The sequence below is a fragment of the Coenobita brevimanus genome, chromosome 19, assembly GCF_032717465.1.
Source record: "Coenobita brevimanus isolate Jiangsu-jjx chromosome 19, ASM3271746v2, whole genome shotgun sequence".
Taxonomy (NCBI): domain Eukaryota; kingdom Metazoa; phylum Arthropoda; class Malacostraca; order Decapoda; family Coenobitidae; genus Coenobita; species Coenobita brevimanus.
Genome location: NC_136972.1, coordinates 30,302,308 through 30,315,787, shown reverse-complemented (window position 1 = coordinate 30,315,787; position 13,480 = coordinate 30,302,308). Strand labels below are relative to the sequence as shown.

At 39.8% G+C, this 13,480-nt stretch overlaps 1 protein-coding gene across 1 annotated transcript; it reads right to left on the bottom strand.

Annotated features, from left to right (window-relative positions):
• Nucleotides 1–8,504: 8,504 nt before the first annotated feature.
• Nucleotides 8,505–13,050, bottom strand: LOC145391675 (uncharacterized). The gene is made up of 5 exons (XM_080266222.1): nt 12,979–13,050; nt 12,574–12,714; nt 11,847–12,105; nt 9,071–9,241; nt 8,505–8,716 (listed from the first exon to the last, which is right to left on the bottom strand). The coding sequence occupies exons 1-5, from the start codon at nt 13,048–13,050 to the stop codon at nt 8,505–8,507; spliced, it is 855 nt and encodes a 284-aa protein (XP_080122348.1).
• Nucleotides 13,051–13,480: the final 430 nt, after the last annotated feature.

Sequence of the window (13,480 nt, the reverse complement as noted above, 5' to 3'; positions counted from 1 at the left end):
GCTGACATTGCCCATCTTCTGTTGTCTACCATCTTTCTTTTGGGGTATGGAAGGGAGTTGAGGGATGTTTGGATAACTAGGTGTGTTGCCTGGGTATAATAGTGCAGCCACATGAAGGTGGCATCTACAGCATCTAATTTTATTCTTGATACCTGACGACTTTAATCAGCTTAGAAGAGGTCAGATATAGTTTTCAGTGCCACTTGATAGATGTTTTCTCATATGCATATAAAATCAGCTTCTGGTAGCTTGAATTAAAGTAATAATACTTTGTCAGATTGAAGGGGTTAACTGCTTCAGTCCAGTGACTTACTCTGCTTTATTCTTGCTGCCTTCAGACATTTTTATTCATCTTGGAAGGGCTTGCTAGTAGTGAGGGATTAATGAAGATTAAAAAGTATCTAACCTTGTCCAAATGTAAATAGCTGAAAAAGTCTTAATAATTAAAACAAAAAAAAAACTATGTCATGTGATTAAAGAGGTTAACACCAAACACCAGATCCCTCTGTCCACCTTTTGCCAGACACACCTAGCTAATCCCAGCATTCTTCCAGAGTGAATGTTAAAAAAATTCAGCCAAACTCTTCAGTTACCACTCATTTCTACATCCTCTTATCAATAGAGCCACCTTCCCATATTTGCTTTCTAGATTCTACTGTACACCTACAGTATATCCATACATGAAGCATTGGATTCTGTGCCACCAGAATGTACTGTTTCTCGGCACTACAGATCACTGTCACTTCGGCATCCATAAATTGCAGCTTGAATGTCCACATTACAACTGCCTGCCCATGTCATGCATGTGTACACCAGCTGCAACAAGACATAAATGCATAAATTTATACGAACACATACCATACACACTTCATACCATTGTCACCACAAAATAAAATCCATACACACCCAACTCCACCCTAACTACTGCTGCCCCTCATCCCACAACACACGCTTTCATTTCAAGTCAACTGTACTGTATACATATTTTGTATACAGAACCCACAGAGCCCTCATTGTAATACTGCCTCTCTTAATGTAACACACATACATTAACTTCCCTTTCAGACATGAGCACACCTTAGTTTCTAAAGATGCCTGTAGTGGTTAGGTATCTGTAGTCAGTAATTTTACAGCTATAGTATGTGAGCCAGGGGCCTACAACACTAGAGTAAGGTAGATGCTATTTTTGCCCAATGTAGTGTTTGTGTAAGTAATAATAGTACAATATAGTAACATTTAAAGTAATGTTAAGAGAAATGTACAGTATAGTAAGCCAGTATTATGTCATTTCATTTATCACTTTTTCCCCGCTGTAAAGACCACATTAACTTGCGGATAAATTGCCTGTTAAAGTTCCATTCCAGTTTCAAAAACTTTTATCCAGTTCCCCTTGCTGACAGTACCAGTTGTATGAAACAGGATCTTTGATATTTTGGAACATATGCCTGACTTAATAAAAAGACTGCTTGTACTTTGGATGCTGTCATATTTTAACACTTACTGAGGTATTGAAACTTATGTATTTTATATCATATGTCCATTTGTGCTCAGTGAAAATTTGTATTTGATGGTAGTGATCACTCAAGAGCTTTCATCCAGTGCCTGGCATTAATACAGCAAGTTTTCATTACACTTTAGCCTAAGTCACTCTTTGCAAGTTTCATTTTTGCCTTTACAGTATTAAGTCTAAAGTAAGTTGCAGAGAAATTGTCTGTTAAAACTCAGTTGGTGTGTATAAATTTGGCTTTTTTTTTTTCTTTTTAAGGAGTAAATAAAAAAATATTCCATTGAAGTTCAGTTGCTTTATGTAAATCATATTGCAAGTTTCCCCCAGTCTATATGAACTGCATTATGAAGAATGTTGTAATGTTTTTTTAAACACATCTCTGACTTGTAATGAAGACTGCCTGTATAGATATTGGTATATTTTTTTAGGAGAAGGAGTGAAGCTTCTTAGTCTCCTGCACTGCCATGTTTCAACCAGAGATTTATCTTCCCCCTCCTTGCATGCCATTATGAGGGAAAATAACAAGTACAAATTGAAGACACATGCACTAGGTAGGTGATTTACTGCTGGTGCTCTGTGATGGTAGACCTCTTGTAATCTTGACATCTGTTGTTGTTGTTGTTGCTGAGTAACCCCAGTCTGTGTGGCCAAGCAGACCCGTCAATCACAGGTAAGCAACTGTCCCAGCAGAGCTGTCCCATGTGGTGAACAGATGTTCCCTTGCCTTGCAAGGAAAGAATGTGAAGATCTGGTTTCTGGATGGATACTGCATTTGCATCTTTGCCCAGTTAATAAGGGCATCATAGTAGGTTCCACACCACCATGCTATTTGGTTACCACCTGACAGTATAAATAGTTTCCTGGGTTACAGGAAATTGGTAAGCATGTCACTCAGTGTAGAGTCTCCTAAAGAGAGCTCTGCATGAGTGGTGGTTGATGGAGACCTCCATTGTGTAGTGACCACATACAGTACGGTACCAGTAACCAACAGACGAATGCCTGATAGTCTGGCAAGTGAAGGCACTCCAGCTGGATGTGTCCCATGAGGATTAAGTCCAAGGGATGATTGGGGTTTATTGCTCATATAATGCTACACAGGAGCATGTGGCTTGTCACTACCAGCAAATATCTGATTTGAATAGCCTAACCCAGGCGTTAGTACTCGTAATAGAGCAGTAAAAGAGTGAATGATGGGTGTTTGGATGGGTAAAATTATTTCATTGTGAAACAAAAAGACAAGGTCTTATTTTGCAATTTTTTACCTATTCACCATGAGGGCATTCATTATTTTTTATCTTCTTTTATTTATTAATTTTTTGACACTAGTCAGATTATTCTCTGCAACCTCTTAAGTGCCTAATGTATGAATTAGTTTAATGAATGCTATAACTAACCCCTCCAGTTCAAAAATGTATTCTTCGCTCAAGAAAATTATTTGGTGGTTGCAATAATAAATAAATAAAACATCATTGAACTGACAGGGTTACTGTTATTACCCATCATCCTTCCAGATCATTCATGGTGTCCATGTTTGTAGTCCAGTTTTTATGAGGATAACAGCCATAGTTTTTACATGATGATTATTCTTAAGCCACAGTCTTGGTATTTTCAATAAATATTTTGTAGTAGTATTGTTGTGTTGTACCCCTGATCCTGGCTTGAGCTCTCAGGCATAGGATAGGCTTAAGATTACAGTTTCAGCATTAATCATCATTTGAAGGGAAAACCTTGTAGGTGGTTAGGTGTATATTTGACATACATGAGGTTTTTAATGTGGTTATTGTTGATTTATTAGATTATAGTTGGTGCCTGGTGGTCTAGTGATTAAAACTCCTCAGTCAGAGCAGTAACTGACATGTAAATGGGTTTGATCTCCAAGAAGTTAATGAAAGTTTGATCATGTAATGTCACCACTGGGAGTATGCTAGGCCACCTACCTTTAAAAGAAATGAGGTAACTCTTCCATTCTCTCCATATGCCCACACTATCTCAGTTATATCATTCATTTATTATGGAAAACCCTACCTAATGTCTCCATAGGTCCACCCTTTGGCACTCAACCTTCAACATTCATAGGGGGCATGGTGGCTCAGTGGTAGAGCATCAGAGTCATGACTGGGGGATTGCGAGTTCAAGCCTCGCCAGAGACTGCCGTGCCGGGAGTGGTAGCGTGCTCCTGTAACCTAGCGGGGCTATATGGCCATAGTTGCCTAGCTTGGGGATTAAATCCCTTCAGCATTCATATCTGCAGAAATCCTTACCGAGTTAATTCTTCCATTCACTCCATGTGTCCATCCCATCTCAGTTATACCATTCATATCATGCCATTACTGTAATACACTTTATACCCAATCACTCCCCAAATACTGTACTATTAATCTGGTTCCCTGAAGAGGACATTACAGTACTCATCCATCTCACCATCTTAAGCTCCTTATCTTCTTTCCACTTCTGTCATATGTTCATGAGGGTAATAACACATGTAGTTAATATTTGGTACTGTATCTTTGTTTTGCATCTATAAAACTTCTATACTGGCTATTGGGTGTATGTTTTTTTTTTTTTTTTTTTTTTTTTTTTTTGGGTCATACAGAAATATTTGGGGTGTACTACTTTTTTAAAAATTAAGTATTAAAAAGACACATTAAACCTCCAACCATATACAGAATAGTCTGTCTATTGCACACTCCTTCCCACTTGAAGGCAGATTTTGGTGTCTTGCAGAAAAGGCTGAGTCTGCTGTACAGGTGTCGTCTCTGCATCATTTTCTTCCCATAACCTTTTTCATACCTTAGTGTGTGTGTGTGTGTGCGTATATAATATATATATATACAATATTTATTTATTTATGGTCAATAAATCATTTCATAAAACAGCACAAAATACAACTTACAAACAATCCACTATGATGTACCTGTAATGTAGCCTCGCACACCACGGCCTACTTACCTCATGCACCTCACTTTCACAACACAGTCAGTCCTTCAACATAGCCTCAGCAGAAGATATCTAGGAGTGTTCAGCTGAAGTTGCCAGTATCCTGCAGTTCACTGGGTTCATGTACAGATGATCTTAAAGTCCTGAACCCACTACACAACAACAGCATGAAGCATCTAGAATGTCTGTACTCCTCACACAAACAGACTGAGCCGTCCTCACAACACACAAGATGCCTCCAGGTGAGTGTTAGAGGGTACACAATATACAGACCACCCTGTATATAATGCTACTGTAGACACACTATGATGGTGATGCACAGGTAAAAATATCTCCTTTGGAGCCTAAGTGACTGATTTATCGTTGAATCTGATTTTGTATTTTCTTTATTTCTTGCTACTTGTAGATGCCTATTCAGAACAGGATAAACTTCCTGAACTAGAGGGGTTAGATAGTCTTAATAAGCCCAAATAAAACAATAGGCCTTTACTAAGTTCAGTAAAATCGTCAGGTAGCAGGAAAAAAAGGACATTATCTTTTTTTGAGGGTGTAAAGCAAAACTTCATTTGCATTTCATGGCACCGACACTGACTAACAGGTTCCATGGATTGCAAATAATGCTTTAGTTATTCAGTCTCACAGTAAATTTTCTGATGGTAACTACGGTAGTTCATCCACAGCCCTGTACACGGCATAGGATATAAGGTGGGACTGGTGTTAATTTTTACCATAATATCAGAGTTTGGACTGTATCTTATAAAATGGGTGTGATATGTGATTGATATATGCTTAGGGAATGTTGTAGTGAAGTTTACAACTGAAATGACGTACTGCATGCTCAGGAAAAAGTAACCTTACAGTGTGTAGTTGTCATTTTGTCCTCTTGGTTAACAGCATTGCAGTATTCACATTCAACTATTTCATCAAACTTCTGGGAACAGTGGTGAACTTACTGGCAGTGTACATATTTTGTCCTTGCATGCACAGATATACAGTAACAGCATTCGTCCTACATATTGTGTTTGCCCTAACTTAAGCAGCAAAGTATTAGCTGTGATTGTCTTACTATGTATCTTAGGAACAGGTTTCAAGGAAATACCATATCCAGTCAAAGGCAGAAAAATATTCACCCAGTATTTCACCACTTCTACTTCTCACTCCTCTCAGTTGGCTGTTTTTAAGCTGACAGAGACTTGGTTTGTTTCTCTGCCAAAATTTTCACATCATCTCACTCCCATCTGCTGGAAAATATTCCTAAGGAGAGAGAGGCTTGATATATTTTTCTTCTTAATACTTCACCTCATCTACACCTCCCTCCCCTCCGCTGATTAATATTCATAAGGTGAGAGAGAGTTGGTACGTTTCTATGCCCATAGATGATACTCTTTGTGATATGATGAGTCAGAGAGGAAAGTGACAGAGATATTCTAAGACTGAAAGAGATCCAGTGGAATATTGGATGAACTTTTGTCCCTGACTGCACAGTATAAATAGGTTAAGATTATACAATGATATGATAAGATTAGGAAACTTTTGTTAGTATTGTATGCTGTACTTAAAAATACACCACCTTATAATTAATTCATCATTCATACATTATTCATTGGTATAAGCTTTAGGACTGAGGCCTTAATATCAAGTGACAAGCATGTGCAAGACACCAGTTGTAGGGATACTAAGCTACTATACATCACATTTTTAGTTACACAAATCCCAGTTAGCTTCATTAACATTATTGTCAGATATTTTGACATGGAGTATTCACAGTTACAGCTTCTAAAATCAGAAGAGTTCAGTTTATACCAGGAAAAGTTGATGTGGGACAACTTTCTCCTTTGGTTCATATCCCCAGAGAAATGTTGCCCTTGTTATCCCCAGGATATGTAAATGTAAGGAAAGGGTTCTTATATGATGGTGATGAATTCTTTCAAGGTATGGTCATTACTTTATTTCAGAGACTGAATACATACATACATACTTACATACATGCATACATACATACCCATAATCATCATTGTGCCTTCTTTACTTTCACTAATGAGCTTGAACACCTTTATCTTTCTATAAGCATGTATTTAACTTTACTGTGTGTTTGTAGTACATGTCTTTCATTCCTAACCTACTTATTAGTAACCACATCAACCCAAAGGTATCATTTTCGTTTTAGTCCCACTGACACTTCATCCATCCATCATCCAATCCTACATTGTCCCGTGAGGAACGAAGGAGCCTGGGGATAGGCAAGTTGGTCCTGACATTTAAGATGAGAGTGACCAGCCTCACTCATCCCTGTGTGGCATTACATGAGCAATAAACCCCAACCACCCCTTCAATATACACCTTCACCGGCTCAATCCGATTGGAGTGCTATAATTACCCACTAAACCACCAGCCGCCAAAATTTGGTTATATGGTTACCACCCAGCGTAGTAAATCGTTTCCTGGTGTACAGGAAACCATTTGGCTTGTCACTAATCTGCTTATTAGAGATGTCCTTGGACTGAAGGAGTTTGAAGTACCTTCCATTAACCTTTTCAGCCAGAGAACAGTTTTTTATTTTTTGTGGCTTATGCTAGTTTATTATATAAGAAGTCTTAGAGGTGAAAAGGTTAGTATTTAACTCTGAAGGTGAGATAATACAGTACTGTATCAAAATATCTGACAGTAATATTCATGATGCTCTTCACAGTTACATTACTTTGGTTACCCTCCTCTTGCTTCCTATATGTTACTTTCTACAAACATTACAACATCATACTGGCAGTGCCTCTTTGCCAAGCATAAGCTACAGAAACTTAAGCAGCATTAGAGCATTTCATCTAGAATTTTCTGTATCTAGGTTGGAGATAATGATCATAAGAACAGTATTACACTGTGCAGTACTCTAGTGCATGAAGATATCTCGTATAGGTATTAGTAAGAACTATCATTGTCATAGGTAGAATTTGTAGTGTATCATGTAGCATGCAGCATTACCTATATTATATTTATAAACTTGAAGTATTAAGAAGTACAGACTCTTGAGGAATGTTTGATGTCAAGGGTGTTACTTTTCAAGTTAGCTAGTGGGATCAGCAGTTCAGCATAGAAGGAACTTTGGTGGTGGGAATCTGGGGGATGAGAACTGTGTACCGGTTATTAATAATGGGTATGAAAAAATTGATGTGATGACGGTTGCAATAGTACTACGGTATATCGCATTTTTTCTAATCTGACAAAATTTCCCAACCCCAATTAGTTCAGATAGTGTCCAGGTATAGTCAGACTGGAGGGTGATTTGACTAGTAAGGAAGAAAACTTTCTTCTGCCTCATAGCCTAAGCTTATTAGATTTCATGCAACAGAAGCTTAGTGCATTACAGTATTCAAGGTATGGGAGTGGCATAGTACTGGCAGGTAAAAATAACTGACTGTAGATGAATATATAAGATGAATGTGGTGAATATTGTGTATGAGGGGTAGGACTGATATAGGGTGAATGTGGTGAGTGTTATGTATGAGGAGAGAGAATGACCCACCATTCCCCACAGAAGAAACATATCTTTGCAAGAATATCCTTGACATGTTGGCACAAAGCATGGCAAAATAAGGCAGGACAAGCTATGAGGAACCTGTGATGTGGTAGGTGGAAGGAAAAGGTGAGATGAAGTGAAGCAGAGCAAAGATAAACTTCAATTGATGTGAAGGAGGCAGGGTGATGTGAGACGGATCAGGGGAAGCCTTGAATGATATAACTAATATAGGAAAAGGGTCAGGGTGAAGTGAGATGAGGCAGAGACAGCCTTGGGTGATGTGAATATTATGTAGTGAGGCAGGGCAGAGGAAGCCTCAGGTGATGTACCAGATGAATGGCAAAGTTTAAGAAAAGTGTGAGGAAGATCAAAGATACAGGTAGTCTTAGGTGATGTGTAAGGTGTATGTAATGATGCAAAGAAATAAGCCAGAGCATGATATGAAAAGCCAAAGATGAAATGCTAAATGATAGGAAAAAGACATGGGTGTGGCAGGGCAAGGTATGAGAAGTGATGTGGGAGATGATGGGGAGGCCAGTTGTAAGTGTCTCAGAGGATGTGACAAATGTAGGGGAGGCGGCGTGTGCAGTGTTGCTTGGTGAGGCCGGTAGAGGAGACAGAAGCGCAGTGGCGGTGTGGGGCCAAACTGGTGGCATTCTCACCCCTAGACCAGTGCAGGGGCATGACAGGCTGGGCAGTCAGCAGGAAGGACCAGTCACCTCGGTGAAACGCATCCGTCCCACTGGTCCAGTAGTGGGAGTCTGTTGCAACACAACACAGTTGTCATTTGGGTGATTAATAGTGCATAAGACATACAGTAAATCTCCCATATCTTACATGGTATTAAAAAACAAAAGTAGTAAACTAAACTGAAAATATTTTAGGTGAGAGATGGCAGATGACCAGTTATTGGAAAAAAAGAATTTCAATCCAGGTACAAGTCTGTTTACAGTATGCATGGAAGAGTACAGCATGGAACACAAATATGGATACCAGCCTGTTAAAATATGGAACAATACTAAATAAATTATAAACACGATTAGACACTCGGTGGCACCTAAATTCAGCATTCAAAAGGTAAATGTGTGTGCGTTGCGTTATTTACACAGACCTACCTGGTCTGAGGCGAGCAAGGAGAACCTGTAGCTGAGTGCCTGGTGAGGGTAGTGTGAGAAGGGAAGCAGAGTGGCCAAGGCAAGCTGCCACTGCCTCTGTGTATGTCAACTCCTCACCACCAAACCAGTAGCATCCTAGCCCAACCTGCTCAAAATCTCGCCGGCAGGGACCTGAGAGAGAGGGGAATAATTCATATCATTTGTATGTATTCTTTTATAAAGGTTCCAACATGCATACATGCATCGGTCTTGGTCACCTTATGGTGGCTGTCCTTGCTGCTTGACCTCTAGCAGCCTCTCTGTTCAATCCCTCATTCCTGAGGTCACAGTCTATGACCTCATCCCATGTCCGTTTCAGTCTGCCATTCTCAGCTCTTCCCTCAGCAATCACATCTCTCACCCTTTGCACCCATTTGTCTTCCTCCATCCTCTCCATATGCCCAAACTGTCTCAGTCTACCCATTCTTATCACAACACTAATACATTCAAGTCCCATTCTTCCTCAGCTTTTCATTCACAGGTCTAACCTCCCAAGCCTTTCAGTCAAGGATGCATTGTAAATCCATCTGAGTGTTGTAGCATTAATGGGCTTCAATGCAGTGAAGGATTATTTCAAAGTTTTTGCCAATATGAGCAACAGTAAGAACAACACAAGCTTGTATTGCTGTCTTTGGGCTTGGGTCTTCCTACACAAGCAAAAAAACATCACTGGATGGAAAGGATTAAAATTATACCCCTCTGATTCCTCCCACCGCATATGAACCTAGGAAACAGGGTTAAGATGTTGATGATCGTACAGTAGTCAGTTCATTTCTACCTGACAGATCTGGTCCACTTCCACAACTTTAATACTGTGTCATGTTCAAATGAAACTTGATAAGTTTTGGCTATGAGGCAAGAATGAGTCTCCTGTTAACTATTCCAATCAGCTCTCCAGTCCAAGTACACCTGGCTATCTATGGGGATAAAAGAGGATAGGGATCTTTGTCAAATTTTTGAGTACAGTAATTGGGTTATAGATTATTTCAGTAGTCATTGCTCTCGTGAACTCTCAGCTTGTATCCCGGTTCCATTGCAGTGAGCACACAGCACCCATCTAGCTATACACTTTCACTTTTTTTCTCGTAACTCTTTAATGCAAATGTCTTGTATACATATATTGGTCAGTCCTGATACTCATGCCCAGTTGGTCTTTCCCACTGCCTATATCTCCAGTCTTTTAAGTATGTCTAGGCATCACAAAATGAACTGGTCTTCATTTTGGCTTTCTCTTTTTTATCATTCTTTGGAAATGGCATGTTTTAGAGGATCTCAGCCCTTTCTTTTTTCCAATAAAAAAGGTTTCAGTTAAGAGACCTTATTAATTAGACTACATTGTTTTAAAAAATGTTAAGTTACATTTGCTAACTGATATAAGTTGGATTAGGTCAGATAATAAGGTTTGAATATTCATGCACGAGAGTTGATGTATGGCACGAGAAGAGGACATTCCTGGTGTGAGTTGTGGCTATCAAGCAGGGTAGATAAGTGCTTGGAGGGCCACTACAGTCCTGCCCCCGCATAAACCAAGCCAGCTGAGGCATGCCACAACCACGTTGTTATTGTCACTTCACCCACACCATAACATTCTTAACCACCACTGTCACGATTTTATCCCTCCTCAGAATCTGTATACAGTTGTCATGGTGGAAACCAATACATCCAGTATCCTTGTTTGTATCTTCAGTAAGTCATATACTGTACATACATACATACATGAATCCATCCATATATACATACTGTACATGCATCATCATCATCAATAATTGCTGGGGTTGATCAAGACAGTTTGCAACCTTTCCACCTCAAAAATTTCTCTCAGAGCTCGTTTTGTGGTAGCTTTGGTAAAATTACAAACTACATCCATAGAGGGCAAAAGAGTTAATTTGGATCCATATGTATTATGGTATCTAAGCCTGTATTATGTATAAAGTTGATTGTTTGTACTGTAATCTTCCCTTTTACTGCTGTCATGCACATCAAAAAATTAGATTCGAGTGAATATTAAAGTGAAAAAACAGGAACAACAAAACTATACCCGTTTTACTCTAACTTGGCCTGAAATTGCCATCTCTCCATCTTGAATGTCCTTTTATAAAAGTAAATTGGCACGAGATTTTCACGCTAGTCACAAAGAGGTGCTGTGAAAAGAATGTAGAACCATAGTAACTGTTTTATTCTACCACTGAACTACGTGAAATAGGCTGCAAAAGGATGAAAATTGGGCCAAAGTAGAGTAAAAACAGTGTAATTGTGTATAAGGTTGCTTGTCTGTACAAAACCTCATGCAATTAAAAAACACCTCAGATTTAGATCTGAGTGAATATGAATATGACAAAGAAAAACACAAATTACAATACCATCTCTGATAATGGTTAACTGTTATGGAGAATAATCAGTCATGTACATTGGCTATGGTCCTTTTTAAATACAATCCCAGATGTGAAGACAGTGTTCCTAATCATACAAAGAGTATGTGACTAAATCATGAACACTGTTGAACATTTGAATTGAATTGATGGTGAGGATGCAGTTTGGGGGAGAAGTGGGGGTAGGTAAGGGGAGTAGGTAGGGGAGAGGTATGGGGGTGGGAGGGGAGGAGTGGAGATGAAGGGAGTGGAAGGGGGGGAGGAGGCACTTATGACAAATAATAAGGCACTGATCTCTTCCCCAGTCTATGTGTGAGATAGATAGATAGATATGCAGTTAGATTGATAGAGGGGGTACTAAATCATACCTTGTCTAGGCATTGGATATACAGTAAGTGTGGGTGGTGCCAGAATCTCCTCAGGCACCGCGGATAAATAATGAGGCACCGATCTCTTCTCCAGGGTTCGGGTAGTGTTCTCCACCATACCCAGCCGAGCCAGGGCATCCGTCAGCCGGTCATCCAGCCGGTTAACGATGCTCTTGACGGCTGAAACTTGCGATTCCACTCTCTCCTCTGCCTCCACCACATTTTGTAGCCTCTCCACTCGTCGTCTTAGGAAATCCACCTGTAAGGAGTATTTATTTTGCGTCTGTTTTCCTGTGTCCATATTTTTATCCATTTAATCATTTCTGTGTAGATGATCCATTGTAATACTGTAAGTGGAAATGTTGGGTGGGAGAGAGACAGTTCAAATTCTAACCGGTCTCTCTCACCCTCCCATCATTTACAATCATCTGTTTGTTTTACTTCTGTCCCTATCTCTGTGTTTATCTGTTCATGTTGATTTTTATTATTTTTATTTATTATCTGTCTGTCTGTCTGTCTGTCCATCTATCTGTCCTCCTGCCTACCTACTTACCTACCTATGTACCTCTCCTACCTACCTGCCTACCTACTTACCTACCTATGTACCTCTCCTACCTACCTGCCTACCTGCTTACCAACCAGCCGGCCTTCCTACCTACCTTCCGACCAACCTGCTTACATGAATCAACCTTTTTCTTTCCAGCACAAACACGTCTTCAGTACTCACATTAAAAGCATGCTTATTCAGCTTTGCCTCGATTCTCCTGGAGTTATCAGAAAGGCGGTGCAAATTGCTGTCCACTCCTTCCAAGTTGGTGTCATGTCGCCCCAACTTATAGAAGACATTGTTGAGTTTCACCTCGTCCTCCTAGCAAGACGTGGAGAGTGAGGAGGGTGAGTGAGTTATTGTTGTTATTATTATTATTATTAGTGACATTAGAATCATCATCATCATCCCCAGCATGCCACACACAAAAGGTAAGTAATCATCATCATCATCATTATCACTTAGCTTTTGATAATTCTACATTCTGTCATCATCCAAGTCTTAACTCTGAGAGAGAGAGAGAGAGAGAGAGAGAGAGAGAGAGAGAGAGAGAGGATCAAATAAATAAATAAAACAGATAATTACCTTCAGAGCCCTAATGACGTCGTTCAGCTTAACAATGAGTCCTTCGTGTCCTCTCTGTAGGTCTTCTAACATGTCTGAGTATCCCCCCACGCCTCCTCCACCGCCGCCGCCGTGACCGCCTCTGGTACACACACACACGTACATGACAGAGGTATACATGGGGGAGAAGTTATAGATAGACGTGTATGAAACTTAGACGTGTGTGTACAGTAAAATAAAGCTACACACACACACACACACACACACACACACACACACACACACACACACACACACATGTACAGTACTTATACACATACACATACAAGGAGAGAGAGAGAGAGAGAGAGAGAGTAAAATCCCACAACCACATTAGTTCCAGCGGTGTGGCCAAGAGGAACACGAAAGGCCATGCACCCTTCAGCCAAAATCCAGTTTCCTACCCCATCTATCTCTCTGTCTACCTACCTACCTATCTCAGTTTATCTATTTGTCTGTCTGTCTGTCTATCTATCTGTCTGTC